Raw genomic sequence first — 26792 nt, 5'->3', positions numbered from 1 at the left:
CAGTATTTTGTTTCCCAGGAACAAAGACTACTCATATTTTCTCCTTTTATCCTCTTAATTGAAATGCATAATGTCTCATCACCAAAATACTTGAGTGTTTTCCATATTAAAAGCTCTCCATGAAACCTCTTCCCTTCACTTTTCCTCCTTGTAGTAGAGCAACCATGTGAAAATGAGAAATAAGTACAGTTAAACTTATAGATATATGCATGAAAAAAAAGTGAGGTTGAAAAGATGGGTTTTGGATGTGATTCTGAAAATGGCAATTTGTCCATCCTTTGTGATGTTCTTCCTTCAGTGAGGAAGCAGGGGAATGCAGCCAGTGTAATCCCTCAAAAGACAAGTTCTACAAGGTGGCTTCAACCTGACACAGAGTTTGGGTTCCAAATCTGAACTCCTGAATTAAAAAATGGAGGGGAATGCATGTGCAGAATAGCACTAAACCCAATTCAGTAATGACAGCTGTGGTCTACTGAGTTTAGCAGCAATTTAGTTTTTTCCTCAGGCCATATATATATATTTATATGTGTGTGTGTGTGTGTATGTGTGTGTGTGTGTGTTTTTTGCTCCTTGGTGTAGTGAACTGCAGTAATTAAAGTAACAAATCCACCGAAAACCTACAGGCCACTGAGTTCCCCAGTGTAATATACAGCCTTTCTGGCTAGTCCCAGATAGGAAGATAAGAAGTATTTTAAAGCCAGGGATAATTTGGACAGCTGCTATAAAGGCAACAAGATCATTAGTTTGACAACTGAAAGCCACACATCCCAAACGAGGACCAAAAAAAAAAAAGACAGCTCATTTTTGTTGTGATGACTTTTCCCTCTTTTCAGACAAATGATCACAAACTTGCCGAGTCTGAGCTTCAGTTCATTGTTTTGCCACAGTGAGCAATCCTGAAGGGGACTGAGCTAAATCCAGAGGAAAGAGGATGCTTTGCTTTGCTTCTGCACTGGTTCCGTGCTGGTATTTGATAAGACAGAGCAGAGGAACGAGCTGTTTGGGATGCTGCGCTTGAGAGCCCTGGAGATAGAGCAAAGCTGTCCACTGTGACTCAGACGCAGATATCTTAGTACAGTTCCCATGTAAATGAATCGAGATAGAACTATAATGTTTAGTTGCTAATTACATTTAGACTCCTTTGGGGAACCCACCAAGTTTTCTGTGAATGTACAATTCCAGCCACTGAACAGACAGAATTAATCCATTGGTTTGCTCTAACAGGGGACCTAAAAAGAACAATTACTTACACTGCTGTGATTACCCTTCTTCAAGGTTAAATTCTCCATACAGATTCCACTGTTGTTCTTCACATGAGATGGGGTTTTTTTTGTTTTGCGGAGCAATGAAAGCTATTACATTAGCAATCCACTTATTTATTTTTCTAAATTAACAACAGTGTTTTCGGTTAATGATAATGATTTTTTTTTTCATTAGTGGCATCTTTATCCCTCATAAGCCACATTTTTTAAAAATAAAAAAGTTAAAGACTTGGCCAATAAACCTTGGGAGAGACTTCAAAAGGCTTTCTCATCATAACCCAATTTTCCAGCAATGACTTTTCGTGGCAGACGTTTGTCTAAAAGAACTGTTTGTTATAAAAACCCTCCATACCTTCCCCACGTTACCTATTCTAATGTTTCATTCTTATACCACTGCAACATTTTTCCTAATGACTTGACCTAAATTTCACTTGATGCAGTTTAAACCCATGACTTGCTGTCCACTGGTTGTGCTTGGGTTTTCACAGGCACTCTCCCTTTAGCTGAGGTCTTGCCAGTGCTGAGACAGCACAAATATTTCTTCAGTTGTACAGTCCACTTTCCACAATAGCAGGATGCTGTTAATTTACATTCAGCTTACAGTCCCAATATATTCCCTCATCCTCAGGTGCAGAAATGTTCCCTAAACTGACATTCTCTAGCATAGGTTCATGATGCCTTCCCTTTGCTTTTTTTTTTTTTTGGTAAATTGGTGCACTCACAAATTTCGCATTCATTAAAAAATCACATTTTTATTATTTGGAAGTAGTAGAGTGGATGTACTCTACTGCAAATAAGATCTTTGATGATTTGTTAAAACCAGGTCTTTCTTCAAGATAGTTTGAAGACATGAAGGGGTCCGGGGATGTTTATAGGGACAGAATGCACGTGTGGATTCAGGAGAGTGATCAGTAACTGACAGTATAGCAAAAGATGCTTTATTTAGCTCTTTCAAACAAGAGGTAGCTGAGGAATGCAACAGCAATAGTTTCATTTTACCACCAGATTTTCAAAGAGCTCACGCTTTCAGTAACGATGTTCAGGCTCTCCCTTGTATCTGCACGTTGTGGCTGTTGCAGGTTCCCAGATCAGGTGTTTAGGTCTCTTCTTCATGTTTTCAGAAGGGCAAATGGCCTGCCTGTCAAACCACCGCTGGGGCTATGGCATTTCTCCTGTATTGCCAGCTCTGTTCTTGGGAACGTTTTGTCAAATAGAAACGAGTAACACTGATTCCTAAGCGTTGACGTCAAGCAGTTTATGCATCCACCAAATGGGTTCTCATCAGCAGTCAGCATGGTCTTTGCAGGATCCAACTGGAGTATAGGGTTGGACTGCATGGTATGAAAATAACATCAATTTAAATCTGTAAAATAGGTTGCTGAATTTTGGCTAGCCTGGTAGCCCTTCCGTGTCAGATTTCGGTTCATATTTTAGGAGAATCTCATGAATACTTCACAGTGTCAGGGAGGCCTTCCTAGCTGCAAATTAAGGACAAAATTTTCATGACCAAACTATTCTTCTTTCTAATTATATTTTTGTGGGTTTTTTTTCTTTTAGGTAGAGAGGATTGTAGACAAAAGGAAGAACAAGAAGGGCAAATGGGAATATCTAATCAGGTGGAAAGGCTATGGAAGCAATGAAGACACCTGGGAACCTGAACATCATCTACTACATTGTGAGGAATTTATTGATGAGTTCAATGGACTACATGTTACTAGAGAAAAGCGATCAAGACATGGGAAACAGGCCAGCGCTCCAAAATTTTTAAGGGAAAGCCGAGGGTCATCTGTTGAGAAAATATCCCATAGACCTTCTGAATCTGGGAAGTCTAAAGGGTCAACACACAAAAGGAAGAGAATTAATCCATCTCTTCAAAAACAGAGAAGAGGATATGCGGCAAAGCCAGCATCTGCTAATGACAGGGCTGCCAAAACTGTGACTTACCGAACTACTCCCAGCGGTTTACAGATCATGCCACTGAAAAAGCCACATAACGGTCTGCAGAATGGAGATGGCAGTCATGAAAAAGATTCTAGACATTTTGGGAGTGGTTCACAACAGCAAAACATGGATTTAAATGATCACGAAGGAGAACAAAATTTGCCCAGCGTGTTGGAAGTTAGTAATGATTCACCTGTTGTGAATGGAATCGGTATGTGATTTAAACTACAGGCTTTGGGGGCAAGGGAGTGTTGGTTGCAGCAACTGCAAACAGCGAGTCCAGTCGTGGGAAAATCATTGTCGTGCTACACAAGCAATAGCCTACATGAGTTTCACGTGCTCTCCCCATACATTGTGCCATTTTCTATCAGTTGGCTTCTCTCGTTCCACTTCCCATGGAGTGGCATGGAGGAGTGTGGGCTTTGTTACCTGCCTTTGCAGTAAAACGTCCTCATGGGGAAATGATGACAAGGCAACGGGTAGCAACGACAACTGAGGCGTGTATAATGCTGCAACTTTGGGTTTGTGTATCTCCAAGTAAAAAATCCATTATGTGTGCTCAGGTCCAATGCTAGAAAGATCAAGATTATTGTAGAAACGGAATTAATACCACTATGTCTAAAGGATCCCGAATAACACCCAAGTCCCTCAGGATTAAAGCTCGTCACACTCAGGAGTACCCAGAACTGCCCGGTCCTTGTCTCTGACAGTGACCGGGCACATTAGAAGTCTCAAGACATATTTTATGGGAAGGTACAAACAGCCTTGCAGCGAGTAAGAAGAAATAGAGGAGAATTCTTTCTAATCCTCAGAGTTACTGACTGGCTTAGTTCTCAAAGAGTAAAGGTTTATGTTCTCTATAGATGATACTCAGCTTAATGCAACTAAGTAGCTTCTCATTTACTATATGTGTCTAGCCTTTTTTCTTCTTTTTTTTTTTTAATTCTATCAAATTAAAGCCTCAACTGTGCTTTGTGGCAGTAATTTCTAGGAGTTAACAATGAGATGCACATTTTATTTGCTCAGGTTTTTGGGTTTGGGGTTTTGTCTGGGTTTTTTTTTTACTTTCGTTGAACGAGCTCTTGTGGAAATTTTTCACCTACCATGTAGAAGTCTTTCCAGACTCCTGGTGGCTTTCAGTATCCTCTTGTGCCTTTGGTGTGTGGGGTGTTTTTTAATACCTTTTAAAAACAACAGGAGCTGTTCAAAATGATTTCCTACTTCTTACTGATATAGTGGTGATACAACCTTTTGAGAATTATTTTTTCTGCTGTTACACACTGCATAAAGGTTTTCATTGAGTGATACACAGTTGCTCTCAGGTTGGTTTTTTTTTCCTTGCTGGTTACAGTTCATTTAGAACACAGCTATATGTATGGTTCTTTTCATTATGCATTTAATCTGCTTTGCTGTTGCCAATTCACCTTTTTCTTGTGACTCTGTGAAGCTCTTCAAAAACTTCACTGGTTTTCACTCTCCTTATTTTGTATTCCCTCCAAATTTTCCTCTCATACTTCTCTTCCCAGTTCATTAATACATACATTATATAAACTAATCCTTCTGCAGGTCCTTGGGGCAGCCAACTACTAATCATTTGACATGATGAAAAGTAACCGTTTGTTCCAATGATTTATTTTTAGTAGCCACTTCCTATAGCCCATGATAGCACTCATTTCCTTAACAGTGTCTTGTGAATTGCCCTGCCAAAAACTTTCAAAAGTCAACATAAATTATATCACCCCACATTCCATTTTCCACCCTACTGGCAACCAAACAAATGCTACTTGATTTGGGAAACAGGATTGACATTGCCTAGTCTTACTGGTTACATCCTATAACTACTGGGATCTGCCAATTCGGGCATCAAATATCTTGCTAAAGTCTCCAAACTATCAAAATGTACGGTCAGCTTTAAATGCATAAGAAGGCCAGATGATGTCAATGACACTTAAAACTGAGAGTGCACACATACAAGACTGCTTAAAAAATTACCCACTTCTTTTAAAAGATTTGCATATCTCACTACAGATATGTATAAAGTTATTTTTCTTTGCTGACTTACCGCTGCTAATGAAGTTTTTTTAATTATTTGGTTTATGTTATTCATCGGGGAAGTTCTGATGCAAAATGCAACTTTAAAATGCGTTAATTCTCCTATTTTAGAATCTTTTTTTTTTCCTTGAACTAAAGGGCCATAAAGAATTGTAAGGTCAAATGAGCCTTTCATTTGTCCCCACAAGAGCTAGTGAGTGGCATCCACTGGCCCCTGTTTGAATACTCCTTGTACAAGCGCTCTATTCCAGCAGAAGGCTGCTTTGCCTAAGCAGCCAGGTGTTCTGCTGTGTACAGAGGGCTCCTGGCCTAACAGCTGATGCATGCTGCTCCTTCGAAGCATTTCTTTATGATGGCTTTTGCGTTTTCCACATCTGTCACTTCAGTATTTTGCTTTCCTTTCTCCCTTGCATTCTGACCTCTCTGTAGGCAAAAGCAAGAAATCTTTAAATCTCTACCCAGTGCTCATCTGCAAAACCCTACTCAGCAGTACTCCCAGGGTCAGCAATCCCTCCAGTTCTGCTCTGTGATATCCAGCACATGCATAGTGGAGAAAACTACAAAGAAAAGAGATGAGACTCTCAAAGGAAGAGCAGACAGAAACTGGTGAAGAAGGGTCAAAATAAAAACACCAACTTTTTTTCTAATATTGCCCTACAAGCTTGAGAGAAGTCATGTTTCCTGATACAGGATTTCGTATAATTCGAAATGTCACATCGAAGGAACTTGCGCTACTCTTCAGCAAGTCCAATGATTTACTGAACTCCCTCAGTATTGCTGCTCACAGGGGAGCAGCACAGAGGATGCCAGTGTGATTCTGCCATGTGTCATGTTAATGTCACAGACTCGTTTTAATCGAGATAGATGTCACGCTCAAACTGGTCAGAAATTTTACAAATTACAAATGAAGAACACTTCAGAGAAAAATGCCGATTTGTTGAATAGCACAAGTTTTCTTCCAAACATCTTGGGTTTCAAAACTTTCTCCAAAGCAGAGCCAAGGTCCCAAGGCTTTGTCCCTTGAGACCGGGAGCAATGTGGCAGTCTGCTTGGCAGGGCTCCCACGTTTAGCTTTGAGGCAGCCAGCTACGCCAGAGGTTTCAGGCAGTCTGCCACGGAGTCTGGAAGTCGAAAGCCCAGCATGCTCCAGCGACGCTCGCAGGGCTCCCAGGCACTATGTGTAGAACAGAGAGGGAGCCTGGAGGACCTGAGTTTGGCTCCCAAAAGCTGTGCCTCCCAGGCAGCCCCGGGCAGGATCCGATGAGGGAGACATTTGTGTCGGCTTTGATACTGCCTATATGGAGCCCATATGAATGTCAGACTCGTCTCAGAGCTAAGCGTGAGAGTGCGTAGAAAATGTATGTAGAAATTTTAAGTTAGTCTTGAGATGAAACCTAGATTTGGAAAACTCAAAAATTCCCCATGATTTGAAAACCCAGCTGTAGGCCAAGCTCTGCTACTAGTGCTAGCCTATGGTTGAAGACCTTCAAAACTCATCAGTTTGAACCAGTATTCTTTCTTAACATAATGATATTTAGCCACCAATGTATTGAACCAAGCAATAATTAGTAATTTTTAAACTGTCACTAATAAAAAGTGTTTGTTTCTCTGTGATATGCCCGTTCGGTTGAAACAAATAATAGCTATTTAAAAACTGACTTTGATTACTCCTTTAATGGACTTCTACCACTCTCTGGTTTTATATATACATCCACTTGGGTCCAAGTGTTTCCGGCTCAATGTATAGGTAAAACTCTCACTAGTAAGCTATCTACCCCAGAAAGATGACCATATACCTACAGATCTGTGCACAAAATCATATTTGCACCCCAGTGTAGACCTGGAATCTTGCTGAAATTGGGACAGACCTTTCTTACTAAAACCTGTCTTCTACCTTCTACACAACCCATCATAAGGAGAGTAGAGTCATCTTACTGACAGCTATTTAAGGCTCTGCAAATTGGAAAATGTTGAAAAACTCTGTGGGAGAACATCCACTGATGCTCCCAGGAGCTAACAATACCGTTCTTTCTGATGATATTTGTTGCCTTCTGTTATCACATTTCTGTTTGTCTCCAGATATTGTAATTGAGAGTGATTGTTTTGTCAAGTTTCTTGACAGCATCAAAAAACATCCCTTTTTAATTTTCTCTTTCCTTTTCCTACATTGCTCTATTTCTGTACCATCTGCTGAAGAATTTTTGCTTGTCATGTATCACTAACCACTGTTTTTCTCCATTACAAAAATCTTTGTAGTCTCATGGTGCCCTTAATTTAAATACTCTCTATGAACTTAGTCACTGCTTCCTCTTGTTTTTTTAGCTTGTTCTGTTTTATTTGTTCTGGAGCAATACTGGCAGTAAAAGACAACCAAATATGCTTGCTTTCTCAGTTTGGATAAAAACTCATTGCTTTCAGATATCTTACAGATGCTCCCTTAGCTAGAGAAGTCTGAAATTATTAGTAAATTATCAACAGAACACTGCTTTCAAGTATCTACAGTATTAACCATTACCCACAAGAAAGACAGAAAGGAGACAGAGAAAGGCTATTGGGAAGACTGAGGAATGCAGAACCCTTGTTCACTAAATCCCTCAGCAGCAGAACTAAGCACCACTTGCTGAAACTGGTAGAGCATCAGATAAAAGCACAGATGAAAGAAAATTCTTCTCTATGTAGTGGCTACACAGCTTCTCAAACTCATACCACAGGAAGCTGTGGGGAAAAACAGCATCAACAGGCTCAAAAGGGGGTTAGAGAAATTCTTGAAAAGGTCCACAAGCAAATACTGAAGGCAACAGGAAGGATGAATCCTCTCCTATTCCTGTGCAACCCTTGGGGATGATGCCGGGGGAGAGGATTGCAGAAAGTGGCCAAGATTGTATTTTCTCATTAAATAGCATCCTTTACTGCCGGTCTTGGAGAAGGATTACCAGATGCACGAGTGATCTGGGAATATCTTAAGTTCCCTTAAAAGATAGTAAAACGACTTCTAAATATCAGTGTGTTTTTAAGTATTCCACAAGTTCTGCTGCTGATTAAAAAACAAGGTAATAATTGCATTAAATTCCCACTAAAGGAAGGAGTATTTTCTCCCAATCTGTTTTCTTTCTGTACTTAGACTGAGAGCCAGAGACTTTCTAGTAAGCCAGTAAGCCACACTTAGAGGCACCTAAAGCTTCTTTAGTTAATTTGTGCCACTCTGAAGTTGTTTCACATGCAGCATAAATTGCTCTGAGAATGTCACTTTTTCTCCTGTGTCACAAGTCATTTTTCATTTTGACATATTAAGGTGCTGTTACCTTTAAGTGCATTAAGCAGGTGCTAACTGTTAACCCTCAGCAGAGACAGGCTGGATGCTGTCGTGGCTCCAGAGCAAACCTCCAGTAGTTCAATCCCATCCGTGCCGTGGACACGCTGTGTTGGCCTGAGCGCTGTTTTTGGATTTTGCTGATCGTTTTCTCCAGTTTATCAGATTAACCAGATTACAGGGATGCACTGTATACACTGAAACAAGTTACTCACTGTATATTGTTCTGTTAATCATCCATTCTGGGAAACGATGCTTTTCCATTTACATTTCTTTCGTATTTAGTTTATATCTTTCCTTCCTCCATTAAATTTATGTCAGCTGGTATGCAGATAGGTAAAATACTGCAATAAGATCTATAGTTTCTTAGATCATATATTTCATTTACAAACTAAACACATTACTCAAGAATATAACAAAACTTAACATTATTACTATGAGGCTTTTTGTTGAGCTGGATTATCTGTGAATTATTCTACTAATATTCTCTGACCATCTGTATTTAAAAAAGATATGGCGTAATCTTCAACGCTAGGTAGATAATCAGTACAGCTAGTCTGACACATCGTCCAGTCAATGTCCATTTGTGCCTCTGATTTTATAAGTTCTTCACACTTTTTTTTGGAGATTTAACTCTTCACATCTTAGTAGTTTATTGCTGGGTCAAGCAACATGGTAAGGATTGAATAGATAAAAATGCAATATGTAAAAGTTTGCCTCAGTCAAATAATTAATTTGTTTCAGTATATTGTTCCCAATTACATTAGTTTTCCATTAGTCATTTCAGAAGCTGCTTTTTATTTATAAGAATACATGTCAAAATATATGCAGTAGCAAAACCTTATGAAAAAGAAGAAGCATGCCATATGAAGTTATTCATAACTTTTGAAATTCAACCACATGGTGATTTCTACACTTGTAGATAATTCTTGTTAAGGAAGCAAATTTCAAATTCTGCTGGCTTCAGATGATTTTTTTCCAGTTGATGATCCAATGCAATTTGTCAGTGTTTGCATTGCACCAGTTAAATCTTCTATTGAATATTATATATGTAATGCTTTAGGTGGCATCTCTTAAATTAACAACGAAAAAGTTTTCTGATTGTCTGAAATGGACTTTTTTACAAACATGCATTTCTGCCTGTAGATATATGCCTACACACATGCACCCATTAAATGATGAGGCCAAATGACGCACCAGATACATCCTGTTAAGCACTCTATATTTTAACATCAGCTGTCGTAACTGCAGTGCACCTACAGGCATTTTCACAGGCCATTGCCAGCAGAGACGTATCAGGCAGCGCAGTTACCTACACAAACATCAAGTTGAAACAGAGCTAATCCAAAATGAGGGTAAGTGATTTCGGTTTAGAGACTAATCTGTTATGAATTCAGCATTTAATTCTATTCCAACAGGGCACTTCTAATTGGGTAGTAGTCATTTAAATGATAAAATTTAAATCTATGTTCTAATAGTCATGTCATCTGCCCTTTAAAAATCCCTGGCTATTTGATACCAGAAGCTGGAACAGGTCAGCTTTGGCCCGAGTAAAGAAGGGAACAAACAAACCTGTTTTCATTCATCTCTTTCTTGGCTTTTCTTAAATATGGCATGTTGTAGGCTTGTGTCTATTTAAATAAAAAACAGATTTGGAAACTATTTCAGTGAACAGAGTGACTTTAATCTCTGTTCCTCAACAACCTGTCCCTGCATTACTTTTAATGGCAATAGTGTGAAACATCTGTAAATAGGAGGACTGCCTAAAAATCTTGTAGAGATGTTTTCAACGTTCTGGCTCAGCACTGTTACCAACCATATTATATTACCTGTTACAGAGGAACTGTAAACATAAGCAAAGTAATAGTTTACAGTTCACACACAGTGTAAGTAAGTCAGAATAAACTCTTTTAAGATTGATGTACTGTTACTCGCTTTTAAGGAAGAACTGTATCTTTCTTGTCTTAGTTCCCTTTTTTTTCCTACTGCTGGATAGCCTCCAAAATGACACCAGCATTGATATTTTCTATGTACAAAGTCCAATATTAATATCATGCCTGTTAGTTAAAAGCCAGTAATTATTGTTGCTGTAAAATGTAATGAGCAGAAGCTTGGGATCAGGGCACAGAGGATGGCTGCTGCTGGTCATGAGGATACGTGGAAGAGAATGCCGGTTGCATCAGCGTAGTAAGAACTCCCCTAACGTCATGTCGAGATGTGCAACAAGTGTGTGTTCACATTGACATTTGAAACTGGTAATGAATTTCTGGTCACCATAAAAGGAAGAAAATGTAACTTTGAAAGATGGGATCTGGACAAAACCTGTCATGTGAAGTTTTTCCAAAGCTGAATTAGAGTCTTCCTATGAATTCAGGTATCACCCCAAATTCATACAAAAGACTATGATATAATTGCTTTCACATTCAAAGCAGAACCGAATCCCATTAAGAGTACTGATCCTACTTGCTACGATTTATTGGATCTAGAGGTTGTCTGATCAGAGAACAGAAAGTGTTGCACGTTGGAATACAGAACAACGAGCATTGCTTGAGGCCACATTTGACTAGCCAGGCTTGCTTTTATCAACTTCATCACGTAGAGGCTATTGTAAATACTGAGCTGTGCTTAATCTAATAGAAAGTATCACTCCATTTCTTTGAAGGTATAGACCTAATTATGCTTTGATTCTTTCCATCTGAAAGGTTCTTCTCTGGCCAATGGAAGCTTGAATCTACACAGCACTGTGAAAAGGAAACTAGATGGAGAGAAAGATTATGTCTTCGATAAGAGACTAAGATACAGCGTGCGTCAAAACGAAAGTAATTGCCGGTTCAGGGACATTGTAGTCCGGAAAGAAGATGGTTTCACACATATTTTGTTGTCAAGTCAGACTTCAGATAACAATGCACTGACCCCAGAGGTAAGCGTGTAGCCATAAAAGCCAAAGAAATCTGTCCTGATGTGTGGGTTATCTTGGAAACACTGCACTCAAACTGGATTTTATGTATTTTTTTTCCTAATTGATTAACTTAGAAAAGAAATACGGAGTTCTTATAAAAAAAAGAATGCAGTGGAAATTAATTTTCAATCTACATGTCTGAAAACAAAAATCATAAGTAAAGAAAGGAATGGCAGAATCGGTGTTTCCAGCATGGAGCTGTGTGAAGCAGCTTTTCACATGTTGAAGTTACTGAGATTTACTATCCTTAGGAGATATCTGGCCTCTTTCATTTTATTAAATAGTGCTGTAGTTGTTGCATATGGAGATTTTCAGGCTATATCCTGAGACAGTAATTCTAAGTTTATCTTGATCCCTAATTGCTTCTTCTCTGAATCATTTTATGAGTCCTTATTTATGAAATCTTAACAAATTAGGGGCTTTATTCTCAGATGAATTGCATAAAGTCATACAACACAGAAATTATATTAAGGAATTCTTTTGTTCCAAACATACAGTTAAGGTCAGAGTTGGACTTGTAGTTTGTGCTACCCCAGTACATATATGGGTCACTGGAAAGAGGTTACCACAGATCAGAGAGGAAACGACAGAGGAAACAGTTCCAGCCCTGATTTTGCCCATCTGAGCATTCTGCAGGCAGACTTCCCCCACGAGCTGTCTGCAGGGTGGCAGATCTCTCCTTTCTGCCCTCCAGACATGCCAGTGCAGCTCTGTCTTATACAGTAACTTCAAGATACAAACGTAGGAAATATCAGTTTGAGCCCCATCTGAGGGAAAAGCAGATGATAGCTTTGAGGAATTATGTTATTCAATAAGAAACTGAATAACTTTTAAATTAATTAGTTATAATGAGCTTCAGATAAAACCACTGGTAGGTATGATGGGCCCTAAATTTGACTCCCCTTCCCAAATGCACATTAATACACAGAATGATGCTAAACACTTAAAACTGATGGTACATATATTTATCACTCTTATTTTTTAGACTATGTAATACTTAAAAGGACTGTCTTGGGAATTAACACCAAACACCTGCTTTTAGTACGAATTCCTTAAAATGCATTAGATTGCATCAAATCCATCATTCCATCCATGTATTAATTACCACTAATAGACACTGCAGATGATTTAAACGAAAAGCTCAAGGGCCTGGAAAAAAAATGAAATCAAGGACTTGCTCTGTTTAGGCTGAACAGACATACCTTTACAATGCTGGCTGTGCTGTTCGGTATCAGCAGTGTTCAGATGCTCTACCCAGTGAATTAATTCAGGCTCTTCAGGTCTGCCAAACCAGTCCATTTCATTCTTGGAAAATTTTCAATATGCTGGGAACCCATCTCTGTGGAAGAATAAATGATAAGCATGTAGTAGTCCTGTTCTTGCATCACTGGCACAGACTGTTTGTAGAACCTTTATTGAAGCTCACTCGAAACCCAGGACATACATTTTAGAAAAGTGCATTACTGACCAGGATCTGGATGGTCAGGAATTAATCAAGGTAAAGAGTTCTCCCCATTGAGATTCTCTGTTTAAAACTCATCCGGGTGTAAGTGTAAGCTCTTGCCCTCTGAAAGCTGCTTGTTGGCAAACATGAAACGACTTCTTTGGCCTTAGTCCGGGCTGCAGCCCCTCATCATTCACACCTCAAACCCCAGCACCTCCAGTATGGGGAGTTCCACGTCCTCGCTGGCAATGACAGCAAAAATCCGAGGGACTGAAAGGAGTAATAGGTTGAAATGCCTTGTCCTTGCAGTTTGTCACCTGTAGCCATAGGTGAGACAAATGGGCAGTGTAATTTAAGGACATTCACAGCATTTTCAGCTTCGACTCCTTTTGTCACCAGTGAATGGAAGTACAAACACAGATTTCCTACAAAATGAAGAAAGCGTGTTTCATTTTGTCAAAAGAAAGGCTAACTTCAGGCTTTATTAGACATTCTGTAAATTATGTTTGCCAAATAGTAAATGATTAATTTACTCAGAGCAGGTCTACATGGTGTGGTTACAATAGTGGTCTGGTTATTCTTGGCCATCTATGTTATGGAAAAAAAAAGTGTGCACTGCCCACAATCATTATAAATTTAAGCTTATACAAAACCACTCTCACTCCTAAACAACCCCGCTTCTCTTTGGGCTTTATCGTAGTCTTCAGATGAAATTTAATAGTTTTGTTCAACCATTGGCCTCTGCTATTTATGCCAATTTAATTAAAATAACTAAGAACTTATTTACTAAGGAGAAAAAAAAAAAACACACACACGCTTAGAGAAGTCTACCTGAATCTTCATACTATATTTTTTGTAACCACACCACACCTGTGGGTTTGTGCGGGTGATTTTAGCATAAAAAGTGCCGATACTCCTTCCAGCAGCACTGACTGAAGTTGGCTCAGCGCCACTCTAGTAATTGAGTATTTTCTACAAAAATGTTCAGGGCGCTATAGAAATTCTTTCTAGTTTTACAAGACCTTGTAAAACTTCCAAGCAGTGTCATGAAACAGCACAGCTTGTTTTTATTTCAGTGGCTTAGGCTTGCTACTTTTAAAATTCATTTTTAAAATAGTAAAATATTTCATCATTATAAATTCCATTAGGGCATTTTCTCTCATGGGTCTTCTGCTGCTTCTGAAGTTCTTCCTCCAGTGATGATGTTGCTGTTTTAACTCAGCATATTTCAAGAATCCAAATTCTCTTTCAAGCTTAAGACTAAATGGATCCATTCACTGTTTTTACTTTACACTCTTAACAAAGCTAGGGATTCATAGTCCCCTGAATCACAAGCCAACATACTCAACCCAGCTAATGTTTCCACTGAAGATTGATAAAACCACCTCGAGTACACTTCTCATACGGGCGAATCAGGTTTCAAATTTCAAGCCATGAGAATCACAGAGTTTGAAGTTCTACCAGGTGCATTTAGGAGCACTGGTTTGCCTTCACTTTCCTTATGCACAACTTTTCCTGACCAAAAAAAAAAAAAAAAAAAAGGCAGGGACAAGATTACTGTTATCTTTGTTGTCGTACAAAGACAAATTGGCTTTTGGGGCAGCAGTTCTGCCCAAAGCCAGCCTTAGAGGTTCCCGAGTCCTCTATTTATCAAACAGAAAGGACTGAGAATCTGTTTGCATAAAGAGGCAGTAAGTTGCAAAGAGTGTATTTATGTAAAAAAGGTACAAGTGCAGAAGAGGTTCTAAGAACAACTGAATGGCTTTAAAATTTTGTTTTACTGTAATATTTACAGAATATTTACATTTAAGAATATCAACAGTGAATCCTTAGAGATTCAGAGAAGTTAACCTTTTCAGGTAGGATTTCTGTTTATATGAACAAGAGACTTCTGTTCAAGATACTTTATGTAATTACAGTGATAAATTCCCAGCCCCCTGGTTTCCCCAGAACGTAGGCAATATTGAAAGCAAAGGGCACTGAATGTCTTTTAAGATTTCCTACCTCTCGTGAAAGGCATTAAAATAAGGTCTTAGAAGTTTAATGACGTTTTTAAACATTTTATGTTTATTTGGTAATATAAGCTGTCCTGTAATATAAGCTTAATTACTTGACAGGATGAAAAAAATAAGCAACTTTTAAGAAAGTGATGATTTTATTATATATTTGGGGTTCAGGGAAACAGTAAGTGAAGCACTAGACCTGGACTAAATTTGTAATTCGCTAGGTTATCATAAGCTAAGTAACTGCCCCATACTGTTTTATAAATACTTCCTCAGAAATTTTAGTCAAATGCATTTGAATGGAAATACTGTCCCCACAACTGGAAAATAACTCAAAGACCATAAAAAAGCTAATTCAAAAAAAAAAAAAGCATGGAACTGGAGAATACCGCTGTGGAGCCCTGCAAATAGTAGTGTGAGATTTGGTCTGCTAGAGAAGGTAAAATGTCTTTGGACAAATGCCATAGTTATACCAAGATGAGGGCAGGTTTAAGGACTCTGTAAGAGAGAAAAGGAATATGGAATCTGACAAAGAGATGTAGCTAAAGACACACGGTATCTCTGTGTTTGCAAGCTGGATTCAGTGCCGCATTAAATGGCAATTTCTGCTTAGAAACAGACTGCAGTTCTGAACCAGAATTATAGTTACTTTACAGTACTGCAGTTTAATGCACAGTTCTGCAAGCCTGCAGACAACCCATCTTTTTTATCTTATTTTCTTGCTACTAGCTTTCCTATAATCATAAAAACATCTGTAGAGGAGTACCCATACCTAGATAATGAGAGAGGAAAGCCACGATGCCAGCGCATTCAGCAGCGACCCTGGGCAGCAGGTTGGCTGTAACTAGGCTGTGACAAGGTGCCCAGGTGACTTCTGGACTGCACAGCAAAGGCACAAATGGCATTGAACAAGGGAGCAGGAATTGACTTTGCTGGCATTGGTGTATTCCAATGAGCCTTTGAGCATCTTTTGATGATAAAGTTAATGACAAACTTACAGATAATTAAAAAAAATAATAATAATCTGGAGCCTGAAAACACCAGACCCTTTTGGTTTCCCGGTTTCTGATACTGTTTTGCTGGAAAATAGTGGAGCAAAGGACCTATATTTCCAGTCCTGCTCAAAAATACTATCCAAAATACCATTAAAACCTTCCTATTTTCAATTGCATCAGAAATCAATTCCTAATAACAGAGCTTTAACCTCACCCTCTCTGAAACATTGAAAAAAACTGCAATAGCAGAATATTGTGTTTTCTTACAAGTACTAAAACCTCTGCTCCCAAGGTTGGTATACTTTCAGATGGCTTTAGCCATCCAAGTCAGTGAGGGGTAAGAAAAATAATGAGATGGGTTTGTAACGGTAATGATGTGGTTGAAGGATAGCAGTGATGGTATATATGCAGATACTACTGGAGGAAGGGAAACGGTAAAGAAACTTGCGGAATGAACTATCCTGTCATGCCATCATGCTTAGAGCAACACTCCCCAATGAATATAAAGAAGTTTGGACTAGTGTTCTCTGATATTACTTATACATCCTCCCTAAGAAAGAGCAGATTTGGAGAACAATTTGAAATAAACTACGAGGACAATCTTCACATGGAACCAGTAAAATCAAAATACGTATCTTTTTTAATTCTAACACATGCCACCTTCTAAAGATTCTTTTTTAACTTTGAACTTTGAACAGAGGTCTTGTTTCCCCTTTACAAAATGTGTGGTTTTGCTGTTTTTACCAACGGAGGGCTGAGACAGCCTCTGAGAATAAACAGCACTTGTAAAATCACTGATGACATTTTTATACCTGCACAAGAATTTCAAATACACTGCCAAATTCTGCTGCTTTTAATTACTTCCCTTCCACCCACTGTCGCATACAGGCGTTCTGAAGTGCACTTGTAAAAGTGAAGCATCTAAAAGTTCACCACCTGCTTTCTCATGTCCCACTCTCAGCAGCCAGTAAAAATCATTTTTATGCAAACACGTATGGCAGGCGGACAGGTAGCACTGCACTGCATGGTTTGAATATACAAGTTCAAGCTCGGCCTCAGAAGCCACGAGATTTCTAATAAAAGGCTACCTAGAATGGTATAAACAAAACTTCTGTTTGTGTTTAGGGCCATTTCTTAAATAAGGCACTTCAGAGACATTAAACATTTTTGGAAACGGAAAGCAGTGAACCAAAATAATCACAAGCTAAAAATCTTGGGTTTCTCTGCATATATTTAAACCCCCAGCCACATTTTGCTATCTTTTACCTACCCTTACACTAATAGCAAACCTGAGTGTATGCTGTTAGTGTAAATAACTCAGCAGGAGCCATCAGGACCCTGTCTATGGGAAATAGTTTGACCCATGACTATGTTTAAGTGTAGGAGGTGTCACACAAGATGAATCATGGCCCTTGAAGGGAGGAGCAAGTCACTAGAGAGGGGGATCTGAAGTGGCTGAAATCAGTTACAGCTCTCACAAACTACACTGAGTCGTGGCCAAACGAGAAGCTACCCATCAGAAGTTCATGAAATAGTAGTTCCTTTTAAAAATCATTAGAAAAACAATTGTGCTCAGATGAAAGGCCATTTTCTTACAATACCAGCAGCTCAATTCTGTACAGATTTTGATTACATTTGATTTATGGTGCAATTAACAGCACGATCCAGTTGTAAATCAGAGTGTAAAAACATCTCTCTTTGAAGTGGGTTTCTTGCTCTAACTTTTGTAGACTGTAACAATATCACTGACCACAGAAAAGTGAATAATATATTTGTCATGTTGATGTGTATGATGTTCTCTTATCCTGCCTTGCTCTGGTTGAAGTCAAAGTAGTTGAAAAACTGAAAACTGGGGATTATAGATTTTGCTTACAACCTTTTGAGGTTAATAGGCTACTGTTGTGATAAGCATGTTACTGAGGATAAAGCGATGGACACTGACAATGAAAATTAAAAAATTATATTTGAAATTATTAAATTGCTATCAAATAGCATAAGCTAGCTAGAATTTCCCACAGAGTAAGCAAAACCAGCCAGGTTCTAAAACCAATTTGAGTCAGTAACCATCTACAAAGCACTTCCAAATATAAAACTCTCAGAGTTGCCATAGTAAGTATATTAAAATTATATTAATATCTATAATTGATGTATAGTGCCCAAACTGTAAGTCTCTCAAAATCAATAAGGTTTGTAAAACTAGGGAAATGATATTGCAACGGCATGCATGTCGAATTGTTTACTTTTCTTTATCCACAGATCATGAAGGAAGTTCGGAGAGCATTGTGCAATGCATCAGCTGATGACAGTAAACTCTTACTTCTCAGCGCAGTGGGAAGTGTATTCTGTAGTGGCCTAGATTACTCATATTTAATTGGCAGGTTATCCAATGACAGAAGAAAGGAAAGCACTAGGATTGCAGAAGCTATAAGGTGACCCAAGCTTACCTATGATCTCTAAATTATGAAATGCAGTGTGTGATTATAAAGATATTTATCAGGTCCAAAAATGTTGTATATTTAAGTGTTGATTGCATTCTAATTATAGTCCTACAAATTTGTTTAGTAAGAAAAACCTTGGACCTTTCCTTCTTAGAAAAGAAAGCACATTTATGCCAGTGCTAATATCCACAGGGATTTATTTCATTCCACTTCTCTGTATTTAATATTTCAAATCATTCCTCCAAATTCAATACAACTTTGTTGTTTTTCCAAATGAGCTGTTGCTTCATGTTCTAAAGTGGTTCCTGAAAGGCAGATATTTTACTTGTTTTAATGTTCAGCATTTGAATGAATTTCAGTACAAATGGGAATCCATGGCTTACTCATATGCGGTTGAAATAGCAGTCTGCCACTGTATTTCAGAACCTTATTAGAAGGGTCTCCACTCTTTCTCTTTAACTTAAATTACTTAATATATATGTAAATGTAGTCTTATTTTTGTAACTAAAATGTGACTTTCCTTATATATATCACATTACCTTAACAGAAATCCAGGGTTTATGACTTGCAGTCTACAAATCAATCTGCACAATACATCACCAAATATTTCCATTATCCACAAGGTATACTTTACACCTACCCGGCAGATCTTCCAGGATAAATCAACATTACTCCCTTAAAGGCAATGGTGTTTCACCAGTCTGTACCAGGTCCCTTGCCCCTCCCCACTGCCTCCAAACAAAAATTATTATTCTTGGAACTTTAAAACTTTATGCCACAATTCTATGAAGGATTATTAAAGAATTTGTTTTACAACAGATCTATATTTTTGGATATATTAGTATAATGCAAGATCAGATTTAGTTATTAAATTACATGAATTAACCACCAATTATCTTGGTTACAACTACTGCAGATCAGTTTGGATTCTCAGTTTAATACTTGTGAAATTCTCAAGGTAGTAATTGTTTTTCAAGCATTTAAAATGTACTTCTTAAACATAATAATTTGTGATGTGTTTTTAAGACCCCAGCTATGCTTGAATGTCATGTAATGTTATTTAAAAAAAGAGAAACCCTTTGAAGGACACAATTTATTATCTTTTTTAATATGAGGGATTTTCAAAAATGTGGAGCTAAAAAAGAAAGAGGGAAGACTATTCTTATTGGAAATCACAGGCACACTCGCGCTCCATTAGAGATATACATTTAATATTATTCACGTAATATTGTGTACATCAGTATTGCTATGTAAGCATACATTTATCTACACATATTTAATATACAGGCATACTTATCAATTCAACATTTAAATGAATATAAGCCAGACTATGATACTCAGTTTTTCCATCATGGACTCACGGAACACTCTTGAATAACTGGTACAATGTACTGCTCCTTGTTAAGAATGTCGGCTTCAGGCCCACTGGAAATAGATTTTTTTATTGTACTTCTGGAAACAATACACTGCGTTTTCCATTTTGCACTCTCCCGTGCTTTCTGTGAACAAAGGACTCAACTCATGGAAAATATACTGTAATGAGTAAAAAAAAAATGTACACTTTGCTTTTTCAGTCGTGAGGATGTCCTAAAAGGCATTAACGGATCTCTGCTTCCACTGCTTTACATCGTTAAGACTTGCTTCAAAATGAAATTAAAATCTTGATTACCGTGTGTTTCCACTTAGTGAAGTAACCAATCACAAATTAAAACTGAAGTTCAACTACCCATCAAATCTCATCCCATGTGAATGATTTATTCCTTTGGCCCTTGTCCTCATCCGCTGCCTTTGGGGCTGGCCACTCAACGATGTGCGGCACCGTAGCTTCTCACCAGGGATGGAGCGTAGATCCACCAGTCCAAGGTGTCGTCACGCAGATACGGGTCTGGCACCGCACTCCTGGAGCAGGGAGGCGACAGACGGACAGACAGCGCTGCGGCTCTGCGTGTGTGTGGCCTACAGAGCCCTGCAATCGAAAGACTCACCGGAAGGCATTCCCTGCATTGGTCTCGCATCGTTATGTGACCTGATACATAAAATTCCCAGAAGAAAACAAAGGACAACTTTACTTGTTCAGCTTCTCTGTAGCCTTTGAGGTACCTGTGAGCCCTGACCTGCAACAAGGCAGCTGCAGCGGTGCAGAAGTGTCTCAGCATCCCTAAGTGGATTCGATGGGCAACTTCCCAGATATCGTCTAGCAAAACCAAAAGCCTTCTTTCTACATGGGACACTTCTTTCTGTGTTGAGCTTCTGGCTCTACTGAGCAACAACGGTTACAATTTTAAGTCCTTTTCAAAGACTGTCTTGCGTAGAAATGAGGATTTTCTAGCCCAGAAGCTACATATGTGAACTTAGGGTTCAGAGACGTGGAAATATGCCAGGTTCTGGGTACAAAGACACCTCAGTGAAACAACATACCAAACAGGGACCACAGATGAGTGCTGGACACTGCAGCTTCTGCAGACCAAACACAGGCATTTGTTCTGCTCATAAGCTCCCAGGATTGTAGCCTTCCACTCTATCCTACAGGTGACCTGTTCCCTTCCCACCCATTGTACTGTCCTCTGTGCTCCTCATCCTTCCCTCGTGACAGAGGCTCCTTGTGTCTTCTCAGTGCTGAATCCACTCTTCCCACCTCCAGGTCCTCTCTTCCTTGCTCAGTCACAGGAAGATCTCATATTTCCTCCAATCCTTCCCCTCCATTAATGTGTCTTGCTTTGTTCTTCCTCCCCATCATCTAACCATTTCCTCCCCACATACTTAATTCCTCTTCCATATTCACTTCCAGTCCCATTTATCACCACGTGCTTCCTACTTTTTCCACAGCATTTCTTCTGCCTCCACATGGTCCTCAGATCTGCCACCATTTATCCATAGTTGTTCACTTTACCTGTCATTCATCACATCCCTGCTCCCATATGTAGCCCTGCTTGGAAGGCTTACTTAGCCACTAACATTCTCAAAATTCTGGATTTAATCAGGTGCAGTGATCCACAGCCATTACGCAACCACAAGCAACTGAAGAAATAATGAGATAAGGGAACAGCATTGCTCCTGCAAACAAAAAAGAACCACAACTTTCCTTAACCCTGCTATCCTCTGGAAAGAAATGGTCTTGAACAAACAAAACTCTCTCTTGCTGCATGTCTTCTGTTTCGTTACTCACTGTGTGAACAGAACTGCATCAATTCCCATAAGTCTATTTTCCCATGGGCAAAAATCAACTCTTCACTAGATAGCCTGAAAAACCAAACTCATTCATTGAACATTTAATGCTGGATCATCTAAGACTCTTCATTTTCATTTAAAATATATCCAATGCCCTTGCTCTCCAGTCCAGTAAAATACTAATCTTTGGTATGTTTTCCATTTTTTGCCAAATACAACCTGTGAGGCACACGTCCTGTGCTCAGATACAGAAGTCTAGGTCTTTCTGACGTAGTGGGAGAGCTGCAACCCATCGAAGGGCACGTTTGACAAAATATTCTTTCCTAAAATGTGCCAGCAAAGGTGCACTCTGGATCTGATAAATATCCAGTACTAGAAGAGCATCTTCTCTTTTGCTTTACATGTGATTTATGTATGTCTCTTTTCTAAAGTAACTGAGCATCTTGTTTGCCTCCATGTACCTGCTGTGCACGGAGCTGCTGGAGCCCCTAATTTGCCCACAATTACACTCATGCTTTTCCCTAATTGGTGAATAGGCTGTTCCAGGCAACAAATGTCTTTCCACAGTTGCTGGTAGATAACTTACTTAAAATATCTCCTCATTGCACAGAATTTAACATGTTCTAGTTCATTCATCCAGATGAATCTGTTCCCATTTACTGTTGTAGGCAGGCAAGGGCACCTACTTTGTTATGTCTTTGCCGAAGACACATGCAGTGAAGACCCAACAGATCACTGGCCTAATTCTTTCCCTCTTCAGACATCTCTCTCTCACTCCTTTTTGTGGGTCTTGGTGTGCCACGAACATTTACTCCCTATCTGTTGATGGGACTTGCAGTAACCTCGACATAGGATCTTAGGAGAATATTTGGAAAAAAAAAATATTCAGCAATCCACTACGAGTTTCCTGTCTTTCACACTATAATATATCCATCACGTTTGCCAAACCAGATCATCAGATCTAGTCATCGTGGAGCAAACTGCGAAGTGCTATGTGTACAAACTCAGGAGTTGCTGATCCAGAAGTAAAATGAAACCGAATCGTGCTGCAAAAAGTTCAACAGTCAGTACATTCCAATTAATCAGTTCATATACAACATACACAAAACTATTTAATATCCCAAGTACTCAGAAAGATTAGATAACTAAATTTGACAAAATTTTCCATGTGTAAAATAGAAAGTATCTTGCAATTCTGACCTCATGTAACTGGGCCATGGCATTTATTGTGTTCTTCTGTGGTTCTAATTTGTTTTCAGATTGGTATTTGTCTAAGTGTTACTTCTGTATTCAAGATCTTTCTTTTATTTTTTTTTTATTTTAGGGATTTTGTAAAAGCTTTTATTCAATTTAAGAAGCCAATTGTGGTTGCTATCAACGGCCCTGCTCTTGGGTTAGGAGCTTCTATTTTACCACTCTGTGATATCGTTTGGGCGAGTGAGAAGGCATGGTTTCAGACACCATATGCAACAATCCGACTCACTCCAGCTGGCTGCTCATCATACACATTCCCGCAAATTCTCGGGGTTGCACTGGTAAGGTTTCAACCTCAAATTGCTGAAGAACCTTTCTAAAGTTCATGCTCTTCTTTCTCTCTTCAAAAAGTGAAACAGAAAACAACTGAAAATGAAATTAAATGAAATCTGTGGAAAGTTCATGAAGTTGCTGCCACCTTCTTATCACAGAATGACCTCAGAATTCAATGTATATAAAAGAAAGGTTGACCACAGGTTGAAAAAGCAGTGACTGTCAAGATCATGGTAGAATAGGGAAGAGATGCATTAGCAGAATAATGCTGCAGATTACTGCTCTGCGTTGTGTTAGGATTGTGGAGTAACAAAGAAGGATACTGCTGTCTCCTCTCTAAAGACAATCCATAATAATTCCAGTAAGGTTGCTTAATTTTTATCAGTATAACAAAGCAGAATTTGCCCCCAAAAGTATTTCATACTAGGTTCCATGACTCTTGGCATGGCATCACTGACAGTTACTCTTGTAAAATCAGCAATACGGATTCATCGTGCGTGCCAGCACATTTCTCTTAAATGAAACTCATGCTGTGCTCTGGCCACCTGCACAATCCTTAAATAGCTACCGAAACTCCTTTTAAAGTATTTTGCAATATGGAAAGATAGAAGAGACCATTTGTAAGTTTAATCTTGAAAATAGCAGGCAAGTATGGAAAAATTTTTTAAGAGAACAGTAACCCAAGATCACAAGTAATCTCTTGGTTTCACAGGCAAATGAAATGTTGTTCTGTGGGAGAAAGCTGACAGCACAGGAAGCCTGCAGCAGAGGACTGGTGTCACAAGTATTTTGGCCAACAACATTTAGCCAAGAAGTGATGCTACGAGTGAAAGAAATGGCATCCTGCAGTGCCGTGGTAAGAAATCAAACTCCTTTGTGATTAGATTACTTTTCACAGAGGTAAGGTGTGCTCCCCAAGCTTATCACATTGGTGGGTCCTCAATTTCCACAACTGCACCTGTGAAAAAAGGCTAAAACCAGAAAGTCTGCATAGGGGTCCATGAGCTTGTGGAGTTTCTCATTTTTCAGGGGCATGGAGGGTTATTTCCCTTCCTTATCTCTACATTAATTCAATACGAGTGGAACCTCCTTGCCGCAGGTTTGGAAAGAGGATTTTAGCATAAGATCCCATCATGAAGGTGGAAGAGTCTGAAAGCCCACAACTGTACTGGGAAATCTCTGTAGGGACAGTAAGAAAATAGATTTGCCTTTCACATTGTCCTGGCCTACTGTGTTTTCAGCTGAGTCTGCCTTCTTTTCTGCACCTGCATAGTCCCTGATTCTGCAAAATGTTCTGCACAGTACACCAGCAGGTTAGGATAGTGCCAGCTAACCTCTGCTGTGAAGGAGAGGTGAGATGCAGACACAGGGATTTGAACAGTCTGGTGACAGTGTACTGTAACTTCCCTTTTGCATACATAGAATTTGATAGAAAATCCTTTCCTATTTTTACTTCCTAAGGTTTTTTTCCCTTCAGGGAGTTATACTCCTATTGTGGGCACACTCTTGTTTAAAAAAGTGCAACAAAGAAAGTGATACTGGCTGCAATAAAACTGCACTAACAGAAGTGCAAATTGTTGCAGTTTCTTGCTGTACTTCCTATGCCTGAAACTGTCCTAGCACCCCTCAGTTTCATTTGAAGCACTCACTGTGAAAGAGAAGGTAGAGACACAGGAGATTTTTAATTAAATGAAGTGTAGATTAGATCTCACAAAAGACATTCAGAATGAAACTCTCTAGAAATGTAGCCTAAGCTTATTTGATCATGCTGATATAATGTGTACTATATGAGTTGGGAAAACCTCTTCCCTCATTGGTATTGGCTGTCACTGAAGTTTGCTCTTGAGACCTGTTAGAAAGACTGGTGCTAACGTGTGGACAAAGATGAGGGTTAAAACTGTCACATACTAGATTTACTCTCCGAGATCCTAAATGCAAATCAGGCTGAAGTCACAAAAACAATGAAAATGATGAGCTCATCCAGGCTCACTGTGGGTCCTTGTTCGAGAACAGACCACAAAAAAATCCACAGGCCTGGCGATTTCCAATTAACACCATTTACTTGAGTTAAAGAAAAATACTACTTTGGAATAGCAGTGTTGTAACCTAAAACAGATTGGAACTGGGCTTAACACGCAGGTGTTGACAGAGCCACGTGGAGTGTGTCTCCCTTACCATAAACACTGTTAGCTTACATTGAATCTTCAGTACAAGGGTGGCAAAACTCTGCAATAAATTGTCCAGAGAAGTTGTGGCTGCCACCTCCCTGGAAATGTTCAAGGCCAGGTTGGATGAGGCCTTGAGCAACCTGATCTAGTTGAGAGGTGTCCCTGCCCATGGCAGGAGGGTTGGATTAGATGATCTCTAAGGTCCCTTCCAATATGGGCCATTCTACAATTCCAAGATTCTATGATTCTATAATTCTCCCCTCAGAAAATCAGTAATGTATGAATTATTAAAGGTTTCGTTTGACTAGTTAGGTTCCTTGTGAGGTACCCACTGGTGTTACATATTTCAAAAAGAATTTTAAAGATGCAATCTCAGTGTTTAAAATGGTTCTGGGCAAAATGAGCTGAACTACGGGAGCATTAAGAACTACGGTACCATTAAGAACTTGCCACAACTAGTAAGGGCTTGAGATTGGACTTTCCATTGCAAAAGCCTTAGGTGATTTGTTATGACTACTTGTATATGCTAAGCAAATCATGGAATTGTAGAACCATAGAATGTTTGGAGTTGGAAGGGACCTCTAAAGATCATCTAGTCCTCCCTGCCAGAGCAGGATCCCCTACGGCCGGCCACACAGGAACGCGTCCAGGTGGGTTTTGAAAGTCTCCAGAGAAGGAGACTCCATGACCTCTCTGGGCAGCCTGTGCCAGGGCGCCGGCACCCTCACAGCAAAGGAGCTTCTCCTTATGTTGAGTGGAACTTCCGATGTTCTAACTTAAACCCATTATTCCTTGTCCTATCACTGGGCACCACTGAAAAGAGAGTGGCCCCTTCTTCTTGACACCCACTCCTCAGATATTTGTATACATTAATAAGATCTCCTCTCACAGAACACAGTCAGAGAGTGCTAAACACCCTTCTTCTGTAAAATATTTCACTTTTATAAAAATAAATAAACTTAAAAAGGTATGTCTAGTAAAGGGCCTTTCCTATTAATTTCTATTTTGATAAGGAAATGATGCACAAGGGAAAATTGTTAAAGATGATGGACATCCAGATTTGGGTTTCCAACCTCTGTAACCATAAAGACTGCCTTCCAGAAACCAGGTAGCCAATATATCATGCCTCACGCATTTTCACTTCAGGGGATCACATTTTCAACAGGAGGGAGTTTAGTTCCCTCTGATGCTTCACGGCAGTCCTTCAGTAAACTGAAGCACTTGAGCATCCCTCATTCCTATTAAAAATGTTGGCACTAAACACGGAAACCTCAGAAGTCCTTAATTCATTAAGATGCCGACTATCAGCAAGTGGAGTTACGGCTGTAAATCAGATCTAATTCCTGTGCCCAAAGTTGTTATTTAGATTGTAAAACAGAGTCAGTAGTGTAAAAGTGCTCTTCACACTGTTATCCACAATAATTTTTTCAGATTCAAAATAAAATGCTGGGTGATATTTTGGCTTTAGGTATTGGAAGAGTCCAAATGTCTCATGAGGAGCTTCCTGAAATCCGGACTTGAAGAT

At 39.2% G+C, this 26792-nt stretch overlaps 1 protein-coding gene across 1 annotated transcript in view; it reads left to right on the top strand.

Moving 5' to 3' along the window:
• Positions 1-2555: 2555 nt before the first annotated feature.
• Positions 2556-26792, top strand: part of CDYL2 (chromodomain protein, Y-like 2) — a 24359-nt gene continuing 122 nt past the window's right edge. The window contains 7 exon segments of the mRNA XM_009867232.1: positions 2556-2600; positions 2820-3414; positions 11268-11485; positions 18223-18395; positions 22897-23107; positions 23812-23955; positions 26736-26792. The exon segment at positions 26736-26792 is cut by the window's right edge and continues 18 nt beyond it. Coding sequence (XP_009865534.1) covers positions 2556-2600; positions 2820-3414; positions 11268-11485; positions 18223-18395; positions 22897-23107; positions 23812-23955; positions 26736-26792 — 1443 coding nt within the window.

The sequence above is a fragment of the Apaloderma vittatum genome, unplaced genomic scaffold (assembly GCF_000703405.1).
Source record: "Apaloderma vittatum isolate BGI_N311 unplaced genomic scaffold, ASM70340v1 scaffold22983, whole genome shotgun sequence".
NCBI lineage: Eukaryota > Metazoa > Chordata > Aves > Trogoniformes > Trogonidae > Apaloderma > Apaloderma vittatum.
This window is presented reverse-complemented; position numbering and strand designations above follow the sequence as displayed.